This window comes from Myotis myotis, unplaced genomic scaffold, assembly GCF_014108235.1.
Source record: "Myotis myotis isolate mMyoMyo1 unplaced genomic scaffold, mMyoMyo1.p scaffold_m19_p_4, whole genome shotgun sequence".
NCBI lineage: Eukaryota > Metazoa > Chordata > Mammalia > Chiroptera > Vespertilionidae > Myotis > Myotis myotis.
In genome coordinates this window covers 6064516-6087383 of record NW_023416346.1, presented here as the reverse complement: position 1 = coordinate 6087383, position 22868 = coordinate 6064516, and the positions used below count along the sequence as shown (strand labels likewise).

Sequence of the window (22868 nt, the reverse complement as noted above, 5' to 3'; positions counted from 1 at the left end):
TGCCCCCCAATCCCCCCACTCATGCCCTCACCCCCCTGTTTGTGTCCATTGGTTAGGCTTATATGCATGCATACAAGTCCTTTGGTTGATCTCTCCCCTTACCCCCACCCTCCCCTACCTTCCCTCTGAGGTTTGATGTTCTGATTGATGCTTCTCTGTCTCTGGATCTGTTTTTGTTCATCAGTTTATGTTGTGCATTATATTCCATACTAGGGGCCTGGTGCACGAAATTCGTGCACTGGGGGGTTGGTGTCCCTCAGCCCAGCCTGCCCCCTCTCACATACTGGGAGCCCTCAGGGGATGTCCTATTTACGGCTTAGGCCCGCTCCCAGCTCCCCTTGGGGATAGGGCCTAAGCCGCAGTCTGGTCTCCCTGTGTGGGAGTTGATCGGGCTGATCAGGGGAAGGCACCAGCCCCATCACCCCGCTGCTGCAGCCACTGCCAGACACCGCAGCCAGCAAGGTTTTTTCATCAACATGGACTCCAGTCCCTTCACCATGAAAAAATGACAACTTTCTTTAGGCATTTTCAAGATGTGTCTTTCATATAATAATAATTTATTTTTTTTATTTTTTTTTATTTTAATATATTTTTTTATTGATTAAGATATTACATATGTGTCCTTGTCCCCACGTTACCCTCTACCCCCCACCCCCCCCCCCACCCCCGCTCATGCCCTCACCCCCCCGTTGTCCATGTCCATTGATTAGGCCTATATGCTTGCATATAAGTCCTTTGGTTGATCTTTCCCCCTTACCCCCACCCTCCCCTACCTTCCCTCCAAGTCCCGACAGTCCAATCAATGCCTCTCCGTCTCTGGATCAGTCCTTGTTCATCAGCTTATGTTGTTCATTATATTCCACAAATGAGTGAGATCCTGTGGTATTTATCTGCTCTCAAGTTCCATCCCTGCTGTGGCAAATGGTAAGAGTTCCTTTTTCTTCTTCCTCTTCTTAAAGAATACCTTTCAGCATTTCATATAATGCTGGTTTGGTGGTGATGAACTCCTTTAGCTTTTTCTTATCCGTGAAGCTCTTTATCTGACCTTCTATTCTGAATGATAGCTTTGCTGGATAAAGTAATCTTGGTTGCAGGTTCTTGCTATTCATCACTTTGAATATTTCTTGCCAGTCTCTTCTGGCCTGCATGGTTTCTGTTGAGAAATCAGCTGACAGTCGTATGGGTACTCCCTTGTAGGTAACTGACTGTCTTTCTCTTGCTGCTTTTAAGATTCTCTCTTTATCTTTTGCTCTTGGCATTTTAATTATGATGTGTCTTGGTGTGGTCCTCCTTGGATTCCTTTTGTTTGGGGTTCTCTGCGCTTCCTGGACTTGTAAGTCCATTTCTTTCACCAGGTAGGGGAAGTTTTCTGTCATTATTTCTTCAAAAAGGTTTTCAATATCTTGCCCTCTCTCTCCTTCTGGTACCCCTATAATTCTGATGTTGGTACGCTTGAAGTTGTCCCAGAGGTTCCTTACACTATCTTCATATTTTTGGAATCTCTTTTCTTTTTTCTTTTTCGGTTGGGTATTTTTTGTTTCTTTGTATTTCAAATCTTTGACTTGGTTCTTGGGATCCTCTTTTCTGCTGCTGGATCTCTGTAAATTATTCTTTATTTCAGTCAGTGTATGCTTAATTTCTAGTTGGTCCTTTTTCATGTCCTCCATGGTCTCCCTATACTTATTGAGGGATTCATTAAATTTATCGGCGGTTTCCATAAAATTCTTGAAAAACCTTATAACCGTGGCCTTAAACTCTATATCCAATCGTTTGCTTTCCTCCATTTCTGCCATTTGTGACCTGTTTCTTTGTCTCCGCATTTTGGCAGCTTCCCTGTGTTGATAGAGTGGCCCTGTGCGCCAGGTGTCCTGTAGGGCCCAGTAGCTCAGCCTCCCCAGTTACCTGGGGTGGACACTCTTGGTGCACTCTTGGTGCCTTGGTTGTTGTAGAATCACTGGGAGGAATTGACCTCCAGGCCAATTGGCTGTGAGAATCAGCTGTGTCTAAAGTGGGAGAACTTCTGTGCTGAAGACACCCTTCTGGGGCAAGACTTGCTTCAGTGGGGCTTTGGTGCTCACTGAGTCTGCTCCCTGAGTGCGTCCCTTATGGATCTGAGGAGTTGCAGTCTGGATGGACCCCCTCTGACCACTGGGTACAGTGGCTTCTGGATCTAAGGAGGTGCTAATTCAGCCTCTGCCTGGGGCCACACAGCAGGAGCCACGAAGAGGCTCAGCTGTGAAGCAATGCAAGCCGCTGCGGGGCCTTGGGCCTTCTCTTGGAAGTTCCAGGTCTGCCTGGTTCGGCTGCAGTTAGGTACATTCACATGCAAAAGCCTCTGCCGCAGCCTGGGTGGGGCGGGGTCTCAGGGAGTCAGAGGGCGGAGAAAGCAGCGCGTCTCAGTGTTCCGGTAACGGCTGCAAGCACCTCTGAGGGAAAGCCGCCCTCAAGTTCGCTCGCTGCCGGACAGACCAGCCTCTCCCCGTATGAGTCCTGGGTCCCCAGAGACTTCCCCAAACCGGAGTTCAGAGCAGTCAGGAGCTTGTGACTCAAAAAGACAGCCGCGTCCTCAGGCGCCACCCCCTTTCCTCGCACGCGCGAGCCGCCGTACCTCTGCACTTCACCTCCGCAGCGCCTCTGGCTCTCAGCGTGCTTTTCTTTCCTTCTAGTTGTGGAATTTACACTCAGCCAGCCTTCCTGTTGTTCTGGATGATGTTTGCTCAGTCCTTTGCGGTAATTTTCAATTGTTGTGTGGGGCGATAATTTCCCGGTGTTTACCTATGCCGCCATCTTAGTTCTCTCTAATAATAATTTCTTTATTATTTTTTTTATCCTCCCCTGAGGATATGTTTCCATTGATTTTTAGAGAATGTGAAAGAGAAAGGGAAAGACAGAGAGAAACATCAAAATGAGAAGAACACTTTGATTGGTTGCCTCCTGCATGAGCCCTGACCTGGGCCCTGGCCAGGAAGGAGCCTTCAACCTAGGTACATGCCCTTGGTCAGAATTGAACCCAGACCCTGCCATCGGCAGGCCAAGGCATTATCCACTGAGCCAAACCGGCTAGGGCAGAATATGACATTTCTTAGCCCTCCAGCAGCGGACCTTCGTTTTTTTCACCAGGAGTGTGGTGAAAAACCCTGATGCCTCCGCCAGAGGTGTCAGGCCTGGGCAGGGGACCCCCATCTCCCTCCCATCGCTGGCTCCACCCTCGCCCAGGCCTGATGCCTCAGCCAGAGGCTTCGACCCCCATCACCCTTCGATCACTGGACCGGCCCCTCATCCAGGCCTGACGCCTCTGCCAGAGGCATCAGGCCTGGGCAGGGGACACCCAGACCCCTCCCATTGCTGGCTCTGCCCCCGACCCAGGCCTGATGCCTCTGGCCCAGCCTTCAGGCCTAGGCTGGGGACCCCCATCACCAGCCCTGCCCCCCGCCAAGGCCTGACGCCTCTGGCCCAGGCGTCAGGCCTGGGCAGGGGACCCCCATCTCCCTCCAATTGCCAGATCGGCCCCTTGCCCAGGCCTGACACCTTGGCCAGAGGCGTCGACTCCTGTCACCCTCCAATTGCCGGATCAGCCCCTCGCCCAGGCCTGACGCCTCAGCCAGAGGCATCAGGCCTGGGCAGGGGACCCCCAGACCCCTCTGATTTCCAGCTCCGCCCCCCGCCCAGGCCTGATGCCTCTGGACCAGGCTTCAGGCCTGGGCAGGGGACTCCCATACCCCCCGATCACCGGCTCTACCCCCCATCCAGGCCTGATGCCTCTGGCCCAGGCATCAGGCCTGGGCAGGGGACCCCCAGACTCCTCCGATTGCCGGCTCTGCCCCCCACTCCAGCCAGACACCTCAGCCAGAGGCCCTGACCTCCATCACCCTCCGATGGCCAGATCGGCCCCTTGCCCATGCCTGACGCCTCCACCAGAGGTGTCAGGCCTGGGCAGGGGACCCCCATCTCCCCCTGATCACTGGCTTCTGGGAGGCTTCTGGGGCTTCTGGGGCCAGCCTGAGGCCTGGGATGGCGGCCTGCGCTGGACCGCCCTGCCTGCAGTATGCAAATTAGCTGCCATCTTTGTTGGCGGCTAATTTGCATATCACACTGATTAGCCCATGGGAGGCGTAGTGAAGGTATGGTCAATTACCATGTTTGTCTATTATTAGATAGGAAATGACTGAGATCATGTGATATTTATCTTTCTCTGATTGGCTTATTTCGCTTAGCATAATACTCTCCAGGTCCTTCCATGCTGTTGCAAATGGTAAGAGTTCCTTCTTTTTTACAGCAGCATAGTATTCCATCATATAGATGAACCACAGTTTTTTAATCCACTCATCTGCTGATGGGCACTTAGGCTGTTTCCAAATCTTAGCTATGGTGAATTGTGCTGCTATGAACATAGGGGTGTATATATCCTTTCTGATTGGTGTTTCTGGTTTCTTGGGATATATTCCTAGAAGTGGGATCACTGGGTCAAATGGGAGTTCCATTTTTAGTTTTTTGAGGACACTCCATACTGTTCTCCACAGTGGCTGCACCAGTCTGCATTCCCACCAGCAGTGCACGAGTGTTCCTTTTTCTCCACATCCTCTCCAGCACTTGTTGTTTGTTGATTTGTTGATGATAGCCATTCTGACAGGTGTGAGATGGTACCACACTGTCGTTTTGATTTGCATCTCTCAGATGATTAGTGACTTTGAGCATGTTTGCATATGTCTCTTGGCCTTCCTTATGTCTTGTTTTGAAAAGTATCTATTTAGGTCCATTGCCCATTTTTTGATTGGGTTGTTTATCTTCCTTTTGTTAAGTTGTATGAGTTCCCTGTAAATGTTGGAGATTAAGCCCTTATCAGTGATAACATTGTCAAATGTGTTCTCCCATGCAGTGAGCCTTCTTGTTTTGTTGATGGTTTCTTTTGCTGTGCAAAAGCTAATTTTGATGTAGTGCCATTTGTTTATTTGCTCTTTAGTTTCCATTGCTCTAGGTCTGTATCGGTGAAGAAATTGCTTCGACATATGTCTGAGATTCTGCTGCCTGTGGATTCCTCTAGTATTTTTATGGTTGCCCATCTTACATTTAAGTCCTTTATCCATTTTGAGTTTATTTTTGTGTATGGTGTAAGTTGGTGGTCTAGTTTCATCTTTTTGCATGTATCTGTCCAATTTCCCCAACACCATTTATTGAAGAGACTGTCTTGACTTCATTGTATGCTCTTGCCTCCTTTGTCAAATATTAATTGAGCACAGTGGTTTGGGTCAATTTCTGAGTTCTCTATTCTAGTCCATTGATCTATATGTCTGTTCTTGTGCCAGTACCAGGCAGTTTTGAGAACAGTGGCTTTGTAATACAGCTTGATATCTGGTATTGAGATCCCAACTACTTTATTCTTCTTTCTTCTTTCTCAGGATTGCTGCAGCTATTCGGGGTCTTTTTTTATTCCAGATGAATTTTTGGAAAGTTCGTTCTAGGTCTGTGAAATATGTCGTTGGTATTTTAACGGGGAGTGCATTTAATCTATAGATTGCTTTCAGTAGTATGAACATTTTGATGATGTTGATTCTACCAATCCATGAACGTGGGATGTTCTTCCATCTGTTTATGTCTTCCTCTATCTCCTTTTTCAGCGTCCTGTAGTATTCCGAGTACAGGTCTTTTACCTCCTTTGTTAAGTTTATTCCTAGGTATCTTAATTTTTTTGGTGCGATGGTAAATGGGATTGTTTTTTTTAGTCTCTCTTTCTCTAAGTTCACTTTTGGTATATAGAAATGCCATAGATTTCTTGGCGTTAATTTTGTATCCTGCTACATTGCCGAATTCATTTATTAAATCTAATAATTTTTTGATGGAATCTTTAGGGGAAACATATAATTTTATTAACCAATGTCACCCCAGTAAATTCAATAAAAATGTCTATTTTTTAATTTAGTGTACATTAAAATTGATTTTGTTGTTGTCCAGTCCAATAAATCTTTTTTAAAAAATATATTTTATTGATTTTTTACAGAGAGAAAGGGAGAGAGATAGAGAGTTAGAAACATCGATGAGAGAGAAACATCGATCAGCTGACTCCTGCACACCCCCCAGTGGGGATGTGCCCGCAACCCAGGTATATGCCCTTGACCGGAATCGAACCTGGGGCCTTTCAGTCCGCAGCCCGACGCTCTATCCACTGAGCCAAACCGGTTTCGGCTAGTCCAATAAATCTTAACACATTTATAAATTGGTGTAACTAATCTGTAGGGTATAGAATAGTTTCATCATGCCAAAACTGTCTCATGCTACCCCACCTGGAACCTCAGGCAAGCACAGATCTGTTCTGTATCAGTTTTATCTTTTTAAGAATGTCATATAAATGGAATCATATGGTATATAAACTTAAAAAAAAACTTAAACTGTATTTTGAGATAAATGATTGACATGCAATGTAAAAATAATACAGAGAAATCCTTTGTGTCCTTTACCCAGTTTCTCCCAATGTTAACATCTCGCAAAACTATAATACAATGTCACAACCAGGAGATTGATACTGATATGGTCAGGACACAGTTCCATCAATGCAAGGATCCCTTGTGTTGCCCTTTTATAGTCACATCCACCTCTTTATACCATTCCTAGACTAGCAATTACTGATCTCCATTTGTAGAATTTTGTCATTTCAAGAAATGATATAAGTTGAATCATATGGTATGTGACCTTTTGAAATTGGATTTTTTTTCCACTTAGTATAATTCCCTGGAGATTCAGCCAAGTTGTGAGTGTGTCAGTAGCTCTTTCCTTTTTATTGCTGAGTGGTATTCTACACTATAGATGTACCACAGCTTGTTGATCCATTCTCCTGTTGAAAGACATTTGAATTATTCCCAGTTTTGGCAATTATCAGTAGAGCTACTTTAAACATTCATAACAAGTTTTTGTGTGAACACCTGTTTTCATTTCTCTACAGTAAATATCGGATTGCTGGGTCATATGGTAAAGGTATGTTTAACTTTTTTTAAAAATTGATTTCAGAGAGGGAGGGAAAGGGAGAGAGAGGTAGAAAAATCAATGCTGAGAGAGAATCATTGGTCGGCTGCCTCCTGCATGCCCCCTACTGGGGATCGAGCCCGCAACCCGAGCATGTGCTCTTTACTGGAATCAAGCCTGGAACCCTTCAGTCTGCAGGCCGACGCTCTATCCACTGAGCCAAACCAGCCAGGGCTGTTTAACTTTTTAAGAATCTGCCAAATTGTTTCCCAGAGTGGTTGAATCACTTTTTATTTTCACCAGCATTGTGTACTAGTAAGAATTCTAATTGCTTCACATTTTTGCCAGCCCTTGGTATTGTCAGTACTTTTAATTTTATTCATTCTAGTTGTATAATGGTATCTTATCGTTTTAATTTGCATTTCCCCAATGGCTGATGTTGAATATCTTTTTACATATGCTCATTTACTTTTTGCATATTCTCTTTGGTGAAGTGTCTGCTCAGTCAAGTTCTTTGCCTATTTTTAAATTTGATTGTTTTCTCACTATTCAGTTTTTTTAATTTTTAAAAATTTTCTATTATAGTTTACATTCAATATTTTATATTAGTTTCAGATATACAACATAGTGGTTAGACCAGTGATGGCGAACCTTTTGAGCTCGGCGTGTCAGCATTTTGAAAAACCCTAACTTAACTCTGGTGCCATGTCACATATAGAAATTTTTTTATCTTTGCAACCATAGTAAAACAAAGACTTATAATTTTGATATTTATTTTATATATTTAAATGCCATTTAACAAAGAAAAATCAACCAAAAAAATGAGTTCGCGTGTCACCTCCGACACACGTGTCATAGGTTCGCCATCACTGGGTTAGACTATCAGATACTTTACAGACTGTTCCCCCTGATATTTCCAGTACCAAACTGGCACCATAAATAGTTACTACAGTATTATTGACTATATTTCTTATGCTGTACTTTGCATCCCTATAACTATTTTGTAACTACCAATCTGTAGTTACAAATCTCTTCACCTTTTTCAGTTTTGAGAGTTTATATATTCTGTGTACAAGTGCTTTGTTAGTTACATGATTTGTAAATATTTTCTTCAAGTGTGTGGCTTGTCTTTTCATTCTGTTAACAGTGTTGTTCACAGAGCAAGAATTTTTAATTTTGAAAACGTCCAATTTATAAATTATTTCCTTTATGGTTGTGCTTTTGGTATCATGTCTAAGAACTATTTGCTGAACCCTAGGTCATGAAGATTTTTCATATTCTATAAGTTCTATAGTTTTACGTTTTACATTTAGACCTGTGATCCATTTTGCATTAATTTTTATATAAGGTGTGAGGACTAGGTCAAGGTTCATTATTTTGGATAGGAATTCCCATTTGTTCTAACCCTGATTGTTGAAAGGACCATTTTTGTCCATTGAATTGCTTTTACAGTTTGTCAAATATCAATTGGCCATATTTATGGGGTCTATTTCTGGACTATATTATGTTATATCTATCTATATATCTGTATAGTACCACAGTCTTAAAATCAAGTAATATGATTTCTCTAACTTGATCCAGTTTTTTTCAGAATTGTTCAGCTATTCTTGTTCCTTTGCCTTTGTCTTTCTATAAAAACTTTAGAATAATCTTGTTACATATCTAAAAATTATCTTGCTAAGGTTTTTACAGGAATTGATTTAAACTTGTAGATCAGTTTGGAGAGAATTGATATCTTTATTATCAATTGTGGCTTCCCATCCATGAACACGGCATGTCTCTCTATTTATTTAGATCAGGAGTGGGGAAGCTTTTTTTCTGCCAAGGGCCATTTAGATAATTATAACATCATTCAAGGGCCATATAAAATTATCAACTTAAAAATTACCCTGCTATATTTGGTCAAACATTTAATTAACTCACCCCTAATGCCTTGGCAGGGCCAGATCAAATGATTTCCCAGGCCTTATGTGGCCCGTGGGCTCGACATTCCCTATCCCTGTTAGTGGATATATCAGTTTGTTTAACCATTCTCCCGTGTACATGAGAATTTTGATTGTTTCCAGTATTTTGCAATTAAGAATAATGCTGCAACAAAATATGTTGTGCATATGTTGTTTACTTATTGTTTAAATATATCTCCTATTTAAATTCCTACAAGTGACAATGCTGGATCAAATGGTAGTTTTGTTAGATATTGCCAAATTCCCTCCTGTAGAGGTTGTACTGTTTCCACTCCCACTAGCATTGTATGATAGAGTCTGTTTCTACATGGTTGCAATAATAGAGTATGTTGTCAGGCTTTTAAAATTTTTTTTTTTTTCAATCTGCTAGGTAAGAAATGATATCTCTCTATAGTTAGAATTGGTATTATTCTTACTATGAGTGAGTTGAAAATAATTTCATATATTTAAGAGCCATTTTTAGATTTTTTTTTGGTCAATTGTCCCTTCTTTCTAATTTTCTATCAGGTATTTGTCCCCCTCCCTTTGTTTTTTAAGAGTACTTTATATATTAAGGATATTAATCTGTGATACATGTTGCAACAATTTCCCCCCTAGTTTGTCATTTGTCTTTGGATATATGTGTTTAGACTTGCAAAAGTGTTTTTATATTTTCGTGGTTTTATTTATAAATCTTTTATTGCATCTGTACCTTTACTTACAGTTAGAAAGTCTTTCCCTTTATTCAGGTTACCCAGGCATTCAACCAGTCTTTCTTATAATACTTTGTAGGGTTTAAATATTTTACATTTAGCCCCCTGATCCATTTGGTGTTTATTCTTGTGTATGGTATGAGGTATGGATCCAATTTATCCTTTCCAACTGGCTGTCCAGTTGTCCTGTTACCATTTATTACAATGTGGATCTCTTATCCTGTGCTTTGAGAGAATGCATACATCAAGGTATCCTCTAGTTACTTTGTGAGGGTGGGCTATCACAGTTTTTATTTCCACTGTTTTTCTAGCTACTCTTGCACATGTATTTTTTATATGACTTTTAGTATTATCTTGTTAGTACCATTAAAGAGCTTATTTTATTAAATTTGGGTCACATTAAATTTATATATTAATTTAGGGATAACTACATCTTTGTGTCATTCTGTCTTTGAAGAGTTTGACAAATCTGAAGTTGGAGGAAACAGTCCCCATAAGAGACCACTCTCACTTCTGACACTACCTACAATCTTGGGTTCCCAACAGCACCCTTAGGTTTGATAATTCACTGAAAGGGCTCATAGAACTCACTGAAAGCTGTTATACTCATGGTTATGGCTTTTTACAGGGAGAGGACACAAATTGGAATCCACCAAGGGAAAAAGTGCGTAGGGCAGGGTTCAAGAAATGACTAAATATGGGGCTTCCATTTTTCTCTCCCCATGAAGTTGGGATGTGTGATAGTACCCATGGAGTTCTGCCAACCAAGGATACTCACATGAGCCTTGGTGTCCAGAGATTTTGTTAGGTTTCATTTTATAGATATGATTTTCCACGTGGCTACTCGCCATCTCCAGCCCCTCAGGGAGTGACCCAAAGCCCCTCCCCCCAAAAATCACATTATTATACTATCCATGGTGACCCAAGACTCCCATGCAAAACATCCTTCCATTCTTTCTTCCTTCCATTCCAGTCTGTCCTTCTTTCCTCCCCCTCCCCCTCCTTCCTTCTTTCCCTCCCTCCCTCCCTCCCACCCTCCCTCCCTCCCTCCATCCCTCATTTATCTAGCTGTCTGTCTGTCTGTTTATCTTTGGTTATTTTAAGGAAATTACCATCAATTGTAATCTTAAATCAGGATTGGGTATTGAATTCTGTTTTAATATTTTTGTATCAGCATTTCTTATGTTAATTCTTTTAATCATATGGATTTTCTCCTTAGGTCTACTTAAATGGTGAATAATATTTTTTTGCATATGGATATCCAATTGTTTCAATACCACTTGTTGAAGTGGGAACTCCCATTTTGCATTCAATTGCCTTTGTAATTTTGTTGGAAATATTTTTTAAGTATGAAGATATAAAATACATCTATAATAATAAAAGTGTAATATGCTAATTAGACCGGACAGCCAAACAACCTTCCAGACGACCTTCTGGATGAAGCTGGGGCTGCGAGGGCCGAGGCAAGCCACCTAGCATGAATTTCATGCATCAGGCCTCTAGTTTAATTATAACATACATGAAGTATAGTTTATAAGTCTCCAGCTTGATGGATTATCGCAAAGTGAACACACTGTGTAACCACCCCTTGGTCAAGATTAAGACATAATTAGGACTTCTGAATCCCCACTTATGCCCTCTCCCAATCAATACCACTCCCAAAGTTAATCACTCTCCTGAGTTCTACATCATGGATTGGCCTTACCTGTTCTCTTACTACACATAAACTAGAGGACCAGTGCATGGGGTCCCTCAACCTGGCCTGCGGATTGCGAGAGGGTGCAGGCCAGGCCAAGGGACCCCATTGGTGCATGATTGGGGCTGGGGAGGGACCACAGGAGGGCTCCAGGGCATGTCCGGCCTGTCTTGCCCAGTCTCCATTGAGGTCAATCAGGGATGGCTGGCTGGAGAGGGACCACAGGAGGTTGGCCAGCCAGGGAGGGACCATGGGAGGGCTCCAGGGTGTGTCCAGCCCATCTCGCCCAATCTTGATTGGCTGGACCCCAGCAGCAAGCTAACCTACCGGTTGGAGCGTCTGCCCCCTGGTGGTCAGTGCGTGTCATAGTGACTGGTTGAACAGTCGGACACTTAGCATATTATGCTTTTATTATATAGGATAGAATCATGCAGTATATACTCTTTTGTGTCTGAATTCTTTTACTCAGCAGTATATCTGTGAGATTTATCTATGTTGGATATACAGTTGTAATTCATTATTTTCATTACCATACAGTATTTCACTGAATGACTGGGCCACAATTTACCTATTGTATTGTTGAGAGACATTTTTATTTTCTCCTCAATTAAGTATTAGAAATAGTGCTGCAGTGAACATCTCTGTACTTGTTTTCTAGAGCATATGTGCATGATTTTCTCTAAGGTGTGTACCTTTGGGTAGAATCACTGGATCATAGTGTATGCAAATAATTACCTTGAGTAAATAATGGCTAACTGTTGCCCCAAGTAGTTATACCAGTTTACATTCCTACTAACAGTGTGTGAAAGTTCCTATATCAAAACAATATTATGGTATTTTAGCCTACTTAATTGTAACCTCTCTGGAGGGTGCATAGTGGTGTCTCATTGTGGCCTAAATTTTCATTTACCTGAGAACTCATGGGATTGAGTACATTTCATTGGCTATCTGAGTGCTAATGAGGTCAAATACATTTTCTCATGTTCATAGGTCATTTGGTTTTTCTTTTTAGTGAAGTGCCTATTCACATCTCTTGTATATTTTTGTGTTGTTTGTATGATTCTTACTGATTTGTAGAGGTTATGTTCCAGAAAAGATCCCTTTATCACTTGTGAATATTGCAGATAATTTCCCCATCTATAGCTTCCTTTTTTTACTGTTGTACTTTCAACCTTATAACGTTTATAACTGTTTTCCTTTAAGAATATTTTAGCTGGCTTCGGTCGGAAATCGAAGGCAGCTTTCTCTCCGAGGTTTGCAGTGGTTTCTGGGACTCTGTGAGGCAGAGCCCCTAGGGACGGAACTCAGAGCAGCCATAACTGCTTGCTCCGCCCGCCCTGTAGATCCCCGGGGACCCGCCCCGCCCAAGCCCTGCCCAGAGCCATTTGCCGAATAGCCTCAGGCAAATGCTAGATTAGCACCGCCCTAGAGATCCAGCACAGAAGCTCTCCCACTGCAGACACAGCGGACTCTCATAGCCACTTAGCCTGGAGGTCAAATCACCCCCACTATTGCCGACAACAATCAAGGCTTAACTACAACAAGACTGCGCACAAAGACCACTAGGGGGTGCACCAAGAAAGCATAAAAAATGAGGAGACAAAGAAACAGGACAAAACTGTCAATGGAGGATATTGAGTTCAGAACCACACTTTTAAGGTCTCTCAAGAACTGTCTAGAAGCCGCCGATAAATGTAGTGAGATCCTCAAGAAATCTAATGAGACCCTCGATGTTGTGATAAAGAACCAACTAGAAATTAAGCATACACGGACTGAAATAACGAATACTATACAGACTCCCAACAGCAGACCAGAGGAGCGCAAGAATCAAGGCAAAGATTTGAAATGCGAAGAAGCAAAAAACACCCAACCGGAAAAGCAAAATGAAAAAAGAATCCGAAAATACGAAGATAGTGTAAGGAGCCTCTGGGACAGCTTCAAGCGTACCAACATCAGAATTATAGGGGTGCCAGAAGATGAGAGAGAGCAAGATATTGAAAACCTATTTGAAGAAATAATGACAGAAAACTTCCCCCACCTGGTGAAAGAAATAGACTTACAGGTCCAGGAAGCGCAGAGAACCCCAAACAAAAGGAATCCAAAGAGGACCACACCAAGACACATCATAATTAAAATGCCAAGAGCAAAAGACAAAGAGAGAATCTTAAAAGCAGCAAGAGAAAGAAACTCAGTTACCTACAAAGGAATACCCATACGACTGTCAGCTGATTTCTTTTTTTTTTTTTTTAATATATTTTATTGATTTTTTACAGAGAGGAAGGGAGAGAGAGATAGAGAGTTAGAAACATCGATGAGAGAGAAACATCGATCAGCTGCTTCCTGCACATCTCCTACTGGGGATATGCCCGCAACCCAGGTACATGCCCTTGACCGGAATCGAACCTGGGACCTTTCAGTCCGCAGGCCGACGCTCTATCCACTGAGCCAAACCGGTTTCGGCATGTCAGCTGATTTCTCAACAGAAACTTTGCAGGCCAGAAGGGAATGGCAAGAAATATTCAAAGTGATGAATGCCAAGAACCTACAACCAAGATTACTTTATCCAGCAAAGCTATCATTCAGAACTGAAGGTCAGATAAAGAGCTTCACAGATAAGGAAAAGCTAAAGGAGTTCATCACCACCAAACCAGTATTATATGAAATGCTGAAAGGTATCCTTTAAGAAGAGGAAGAAGCAGAAAAAGGTAAAGATACAAATTATGAACAACAAACATGCATCTATCAACAAGTGAATCTAAGAATCAAGTGAATAAATAATCTGGTGATCATAATAGAATCAGGGACATAGAAAGGGAGTGGACTGACTATTCTTGGGGGGGAAAAGGGGTGTGGGAGATGCGGGAAGAGACTGGACAAAAATCGTGCACCTATGGATGAGGACAGTGGGTGGGGAGTGAGGGCGGAGGGTGGGGCGGGAACTGGGAGGAGGGGAGTTATGGGGGAAAAAAAGAGGAACAAATGTAATAATCTGAACAATAAAGATTTAATTTAAAAAAAAATTTTAGAATTATTTCCATATCCCAAAACTATGAAAACATTTTCCTATACTATTTTCTAGACACGTTATTGTGTTATCTTTCACATTACATTTACAATTTACCTGTAATTGATTTTTGTGTATGGTGACTATTAAGGGTTAAATGTCATTTCCCCTCATATAGATATCCAGTAACCCATCCACATTTATTTGAAAAGATCATCCTCTCTTCCCACTGTTTTGTAGGCCAACTCTGTCATAACTCAGGTGTCCATACATATTTGGATTATCTTTTTAGTTCTACTGGACTATTTGTCTAGCCTTGTGCTAATACCACATTGTCATACGTGTTCTATTATTTAACGGAATAGTTTTTTTCTACTGATTTGTGAGTTTCCCACAAAGTAGGTCACTAAGTTGATATGAAGTAGGCATCCTATATTAAGTCATCATCATGAACTGGGAACCCAAACAGAAGTTTCCTTAAATTCCATCCTCATCACCCAATGATCAGCATTTTAGTATAAAATGAATGTGCAATTACAGGGACTCGTGACATTTGAGGATGTGGCTGTGGATTTCACTCAGGAGGAGTGGCAGTATCTGAATTCTCCACAGAGGATCCTGTACAGGGACGTGATGCTGGAGACCTACAGCAACCTGGTCTCTGTGGGTAAGAATGACTTCCTTGGGTAATTTTGCTGTTTATGATTATTGTGTCCAATAAAGGGTATTTATTTTCTCAATTTGGGGAACTTTCAAAGTCTCTGAACTGTTTGAAGAGTTTGACACTGAATCCCAGGGATCAGAGTACCTTTTTCTCTCTCTGCTCTCCTGACAAGGTATTTGTGAACTCAAAACCCAGGCGAAATGATTTGACTTAACCATTGTGTCAAGTGGTAGGTCCCTTGTGCTGCCCCAAATTTCACCTTCCTCTTTCTCAGAGGCTCTGAAGACCAAGGAGGTGTTGTTGTCTTTTCTCATTAGCAGGGGAGCAAGCTACTAAACCAGATCTCATCCTCAATTTGGAGGTAGAAGAGCCATGCCTGGCAGAAGGAAAAATCCCAATTTGGAGCTTTCCAGGTAAGTGGGATTGACCCAGGCTATGAGGACAGGAGGTCCCAGCTTGTCAGTCAGGGCTGAGGACCTCTGAAAGGGCTTTCAGGGATAGCTGGGAAATGTTGTGGCCTTTATTGTTGTTTGAGGACAGGGACATGAACTCCACAGACATAAGACTGATACCACTCCCCTGTCCCACACCCACCAGACCACTCTTCTTAAGTTGGTGCTCACCCACAAGTTTCTGTACAGCTCCTTTCCCCATATATACGTGTCCTGTATATGCCAATCTCCTGCCCTGCATTTCTACCATTCTCATTTCTCACTATTGTATCTAAAGACGGGCCCACATTAGTCACAGGCCTAGGCTAGTGCTGCAATTTCAGATTGAATTATCTGAGTCCATTAAGCTTAGATATTCCTATCAGATTTATTCCCCTAAAACATCTAGATTATCTCTTTTACACGATATATTTATTGATTTCAGAGACAAGGGAGAGGGAGAGAGAGAGAGAGAGATAGAAGCATCCATGATGAGAAAGAATCATGGGTCGGCTGCCTCCTGTACACCCTCCACTAGGGATTGAGCCTGCAACCTGGGCATGTGCCCTTGACCAGAATTGAACCCAGGACACTTCAGTCCTCAGGCCGGCGCTCTATCCACTGAGCCAAACCAGCTAAGGCTTGATTATCTCTCTCTCTTTTTTTTTTTGTCTGCCTGCTCTCTATCTTTTTTTTAAATTAAATCTTTATTGTTCAGATTATTACATTTGTTCCTCTTTTTCCCCCCATAACTCCCCTCCTCCCAGTTCCCGTCCCACCCTCCGCCCTCACTCCCCACCCACTGTCCTCATCCATAGGTGCACGATTTTTGTCCAGTCTCTTCCCGCATCTCCCACACCCCTTTCCCCCCCAAGAATAGTCAGTCCATTCCCTTTCTATGTCCCTGATTCTATTATGATCACCAGATTATTTATTCACTTGATTCTTAGATTCACTTGTTGATAGATGCATGTTTGTTGTTCATAATTTGTATCTTTACCTTTTTCTGCTTCTTCCTCTTCTTAAAGGATACCTTTCAGCATTTCATATAATACTGGTTTGGTGGTGATGAACTCCTTTAGCTTTTCCTTATCTGTGAAGCTCTTTATCTGACCTTCAGTTCTGAATGATAGCTTTGCTGGATAAAGTAATCTTGGTTGTAGGTTCTTGGCATTCATCACTTTGAATATTTCTTGCCATTCCCTTCTGGCCTGCAAAGTTTCTGTTGAGAAATCAGCTGACAGTCGTATGGGTATTCTTTTGTAGGTAACTGAGTTTCTTTCTCTTGCTGCTTTTAAGATTCTCTCTTTGTCTTTTGCTCTTGGCATTTTAATTATGATGTGTCTTGGTGTGGTCCTCTTTGGATTCCTTTTGTTTGGGGTTCTCTGCGCTTCCTGGACCTGTAAGTCTATTTCTTTCACCAGGTGGGGGAAGTTTTCTGTCATTATTTCTTCAAATAGGTTTTCAATATCTTGCTCTCTCTCATCTTCTGGCACCCCTATAATTCGGATGTTGGTACGCTTGAAGCTGTCCCAGAGGCTCCTTACACTATCTTCGTATTTTCGGATTCTTTTTTCATTTTGCTTTTCCGGTTGGGTGTTTTTTGCTTCTTCGCATTTCAAATCTTTGCCTTGATTCTTGCGCTCCTCTGGTCTGCTGTTGGGAGTCTGTATAGTATTCGTTATTTCAGTCCGTGTATGCTTAATTTCTAGTTGGTTCTTTATCACAACATCGAGGGTCTCATTAGACTTCTTGAGGATCTCACTACATTTATCGGCGGCTTCTAGACAGTTCTTGAGAGACCTTAAAAGTGTGGTTCTGAACTCAATATCCTCCATTGACAGTTTTGTCCTGTTTCTTTGTCTCCTCATTTTTTATGCTTTCTTGGTGCACCCCCTAGTGGTCTTTGTGCGCAGTCTTGTTGTAGTTAAGCCTTGATTGTTGTCGGCAATAGTGGGGGTGATTTGACCTCCAGGCTAAGTGGCTATGAGAGTCCGCTGTGTCTGCAGTGGGAGAGCTTCTGTGCTGGATCTCTAGGGCGGTGCTAATCTAGCGTTTGCCTGAGGCTATCCGGCAAATGGCTCTGGGCAGGGCTTGGGCGGGGCGGGTCCCCAGGGATCCACAGGGCGGGCCAGAGCGAGCAGTTATGGCTGCTCTGAGTTCCGTCCCTAGGGGCTCTGCCTCACAGAGTCCCAGCAACCGCTGCAAACCTCGGAGAGAAAGCTGCCTTTGAGTTCCGACCGAAGCCAGACAGTCCTGCTTCTCCCGTTTGAGTCTGGGTCCCTAGAGACTCGCCTGGATCTGGAGCTCAGAGTCTGAAACTCCCTCCCATTTGAAAACAACAACCGCGCCCTCCGCCTCCAGCCCGCTCCGCGTGCACTCCGCACCTTAGTATTTCACTTCAGCACTGCGCCTCCTCTGTGTCTGGGTATGATATTCTCTTTCCTCCTAGTTGTAGAATTTCCACTCAGCCAGCCTTCCTGTTGTTCTGGATGATGTCTGTTCCGTCTTTTAGTTGTTTTTTGAAGTGGTTGTTTGAGGCAGCACTCTCCGGCGTTAACCTATGCCGCCATCTTGGTTTCTCTTCCTGATTATCTCTTTTTAAAAAGAACTTTATTGAGATAAAATTCACATACCATAAAATTCACTCTGAGGTACACAAATTCAGTAACTTTTTAGTACATTCATAGAGTTCTGCAACCATCACTTTTATTTTTATTTATTTTATTGACTTTTTTTTTAGAGAGAGAGGAAGGGAGAGAAAGAGAGAGAGAGAGAGAGAGAGAAAGGGAGAGAGAGAGAGAGAGGCTGCCTCTTGCACGTCCGCACTGGAAACCCAGGAACATACCTTGACCTGAAATCAAACTAGCAACCGTTTGGTGTAGGGGACAACACCCAACCAATTTAGCCACATGGGCCAGGGCTGCAACCATCACTTTTAGAGCACTATAATCACTCCAAAAAGAAACCCCTATCTCTTTTTTTTTAAAAAAAAAAATTTTTAATATATTTTTATTGATTTCAGAGAGGAAGGGAGAGGGAGAGAGAGATAGAAACATCAATGATCAGAGAGTATCATTGATCGGCTGGCTGCCTCCTGCACACCCCCTACTGGGGATCGAGCCCACAACCCAGGCATGTGCCCTTGACCGGAATCGAACCCAGGACCTTTCAGTCCATAGGCTGATGCTCTACCCACTGAGCAAAACCAGCTAGGGTGAAACCCCTATCTCTTATTAGTCACTCTCCATTCCCTGCCCATCCTCTGGCAACTACTAATCTACTTTCTGTCTATGGTTTTGCCTATTCTGGACATTTCATATAAATGGAACCATATAAAAATATGGCCTTTTATGCCTGGTTTCTTTTACTTCTTGGCATGTTTTCAGGGATTGTCCATCCATATTGTAGCATGTGTCTGTACTTCATTTATGGCAGAATAATATTCCATTATATGGATACTAGAGGCCCAGTGCATGAAATTCGTGCATGGGAGGGGGCTCCTTCAGCCCAGCCTGCACCCTCTCCAATCTGGGACCCCTCGGGGAATGTCTGACTGCCTCTTGCAATCCAGGACTGCTGGCTCCTAACTTCTCGCCTGTCTGGCTGCCTGATTGCCCCTAACCACCTCTGCCTGCCTGATCCCCCCAACCCCTCTGCCTGCCTGCCTGATAATCCCTAATTGCTCCCCTGCTGACCTGATCGCCCCAACTGCCTCTGCGTCGCCCATCACCCGGGACCCAGGATTCCCTCCTCTGGCCGGTCACAGGCACCAGACCCGGGATTCCCTCCCTCTGGCTGGCCACAAGCACCCAGGACTCGGGCCAGCCTCACCCGGGCCAACCATAGCCCCAGGGGACTGTGGGCGGGTGGCTTCACCTGGGCCACAGCCACAGGTGCTGGCTCCCGGGACCACAGGGCGGGCGGCTTGTCCCTCTCCCTGGTCGTAGGCGCAGCCGCTGGTGCCTGGGACCACAGGGAGTGTGGCTTGTCCCTCTCCCAGGCTGCAGGCACAGCCACTGGTTCCTGGAACCGTGGGGACCATGGGGCATGCGGATTGTCCCTCTTCCAGGCTGCAGGTGCAGGTGCAGTCCCTGGCATCCACGACCGCAGGGTGGAAAGCTTGTCCCTCTCCCGGGCCACAGCCTGGCTGGTCCCCATTGCTCTCTCATGAACTCATTTGTGCCTGGCTGGTCCCCATTCCTCTCTCGAGAGCTCATTTGTGTCTGGCTGGTCCCCATTGTTCTCTCGTGAGCTCATTTGTGCCTGGATGGTCCCCATTCCTCTCTCCCCAGTGTTGAGTGTCTGAGCTGTTATGGCGTGAGGGCATGAGGGCATGAGGGTGTGATGACCATTTGCATATTAGCTCTTTATTATATAGGATACCACATTTTGATTTTCATTTGTTGGGACATTTAGGTTGTTTACACTTTGATGGTTCTATGAACATTAATGTAGAAGTTTTGGTGGTGATGTATGTTTTCATTTCTTTAGAGTACATACATAGGAGTGGAATTGTTGAACAGTGTGATAACTGTGTGTTTAACATTTTGTGGAACTGCCAAACTGTGTAAATATCCTGTTCCTCAAAAATTTTTTATTCAGTGGTTTTAGCATTCCATGATGATTCTTGCCTAAATCAGTTATTACTTATATGGTTGAAAAATGATGAATTTTCTATCATTCCTTCTACATTTGTATGTTTGTAGTCTTCTGTAAAGAACTTTCCCTTACTCCATCTCCACTAATTAACTGGCCAAAGAAACTCCTTCAGATTGGCTTCTGAGTCTTTGGTAGATTCCTTGCTTTCTGTTACAAGATGTTCAAGGATCATTTCACATATTTCCTTCCTCTGACCTGAAATCAGACACTTCTTCTATGAAGCCCCCATTTCTTTTTCATGGTAAATGTTGTGAGACCACAATTTAGATGTTAGGGAATGGTTTCTAAGCCTTTAGGAACTATGTAAAAAATATATTTTTAAGAGAAAATACATCATATATTCAAGTTGGTATTTCCAAATCAAATTCTGGAGTTAAACATTTTTAATTAATATTACATCTAGTGATATTGTTAATCTAAAAATAAAAGGCCAAAGTGAGAGGCAACAGCATTTATTTGAGGTAAAAAAAAAATAGGTATTCAGTATAAATTGGTAGTTACAAAATAGTCATGGGGATGTAAAGTACAGTATAGGGAATATAATCAGTAATATTGGAGTAACTATGATTGGTGCCAGTTGGGTAGTGGACATATGGAAGGGAACACTTTGTAAAGTATATGATTGTCTAACCATTATCCTCTACATCTGAAACTAATAGAAAATAATATTGAATATAAACTGTAATTGAAAAATAAATTTTAAAGTTCTTAAAAAGAAGAATACTTATTCGGGAAGCATTGATTCACGCAGAAACCCAAATAGTGTTCTGATTAGGAGACAAAGGCAAGGGGTATTAATGACAAAGGTAAGGGAAACAATCATATCAGTAGAAAGAAGTAATTTCTATAGGTGTAGATAAGCTATCATAGTGATGCTAATTATAAACAATGTTTTTAATTTTCAGTCCAGTAGTTTGGTAGTAATCAGTTCTCTAGTTATAATATCTGCTTTTTTAAAAAATATATTTTATTGATTTTTTTACAGAGAGGAAGGGAGAGAGATAGAGAGCCAGAAACATCGATGAGAGAGAAACATCCATCAGCTGCCTCCTGCACACCTCCTACTGGGGATGTGGCCGCAACCAAGGTACATGCCCTAGACCGGAATCGAACCTGGGACCCTTCAGTCCGCAGGCCGACGCTCTATCCACTGAGCCAAACGGTCAAGCATATCTGCTTTTTTATTATCTTTCCAAGCAGTTGTTTGAAATACAGTGTTGCCTTAGGCCCAATCCAAAGGTTTGGGGTTTTTTTGTCCTGTTTTTAACATTCAAAGGTTTGAGGAGTAATATGTGCAAGGCAGTTCCTCCAGGATAGCAGCTCTAACTCCATTTTAAAGTGGCTCCACTTACATTATTTTTTATAGTAGTATTGTTAGTCTTATTCTGAGACTGCTGAATATAGAGGGTTGAATCAGTTGAAGTAATCATGTTGGTGCCATTGAGAATCAAGACTTTTCAGCATGGTTGTTAGGAAATATAGATGAGAGGATATTAGGGGATCCTTTTCTATTGAATTTTGATGCCTGATTATATAAAATTTGCAAATGTTAAGGAACAAAAATTCAAGCGAGTAACTTTGAAGATGTAATTGACAGTAGTAAACAAGTCGTGAATCAGAGAGCATTCCATCTAGCAAATAGAAGGGAGCTTCAAGGAGTTGTACAACATGGTAGGTTTTTATAGGTAGAAGGAGAGTGGGACAAGGAGGTTTAAAAGAGTGTATTATTTCAGGTACGGTCAGGTCACTTTCTCTTAGGGGAAGGGAGGGGATCTTACTAGGCAGATTACCTCATTAGTGTTGATTAGGAAATTCTAGAGTGGTTTTAGAATTCTACTCTTGGGAGAGACTAAGACTGCAATTATTAACCTTGGTGGGGCTTACTACAAGTGACTCCAATTTGGATCTGTTGTTTCTTTTTAACACAAGTATTTGTTTGGTTTCAAAGTCAAATCTAGAGAACAGGTATTTTCCAAGAAGTCCAGCTTCTTTCCCTTCTCCATCCCACTCTCTTCTTTCCTTCTCCCTATAGGTTAACACTAGCATCAGATGTAACCATTTATTAAAATTTGAAAGTGTATCTTTCCATTGTTTTTCACAGGACCCTATATAAATATGTATTTATATATATTTTCCCTTCTTCAGAAAAATGTTAGCCTACTCTGCACAGTTTTATTAACTGTGCTTTCACTTGCTATTCAAGAACATGTGAATTACATTGAGATATCCCTTATTTTCAATAGTAATATATTGGCTCTTAATCATAATATTAGTAGTAGTTGTAGTAGTAGTAATAGTAGTAGTAGTATATTAATTGTTCTAGTAAACATTTGAAAACACTTTTTTTTAAATTGAAAACATTTCTTATGTGCCATATATACTAAGTAATTTAATTATATCACTAAACATTTGGGTGGGCACTGTTATAATTCCTCTTTTCTAGGTGGGAAAGTAAGACACAAATAGATAACTTGCCTAAGTTCACAGAACAAGTGAAAGGCTAAGGCAGGCTTTGATCCTGGGCTAGAGAATCCATGGCCCTAGCCCAGTGGTTGGAAAACTGTGGCTTGCAAGCCACATGTGACTCTTTGGCCTCTTGAGTGTGGCTCTTCCACAAAATACCGACTTCTGTGCATGAGCCACGAAGTTTCAATTGCACTGTACATGTGCGCCCGCACGTGGTATTTTGTGGAAGAGCCACACTCAAGGGCCAAAGAGCCGCATGTGGCTCACGAGCCGCAGTTTGCTGACCACTTCCCTAGCCACATGTACTATGCTTCTTACCACATAAGAAGGTCCTA

General features: G+C 42.5%; 1 protein-coding gene across 2 annotated transcripts in view; it reads left to right on the top strand.

Moving 5' to 3' along the window:
• LOC118654045 (zinc finger protein 182) overlaps positions 1-22868 on the top strand; it is a 30407-nt gene that overhangs the window by 3155 nt on the left and 4384 nt on the right. Inside the window, exons 3-5 of one of the 2 annotated variants that reach the window (XM_036305192.1) lie at positions 6935-6966; positions 14851-14977; positions 15292-15387. In XM_036305192.1, coding sequence (XP_036161085.1) covers positions 6958-6966; positions 14851-14977; positions 15292-15387 — 232 coding nt within the window. In that variant the 5' untranslated portion in view covers positions 6935-6957. The remainder of the gene's footprint in view (positions 1-6934; positions 6967-14850; positions 14978-15291; positions 15388-22868) is intronic. The other variant, XM_036305191.1, reaches the window with a different exon arrangement.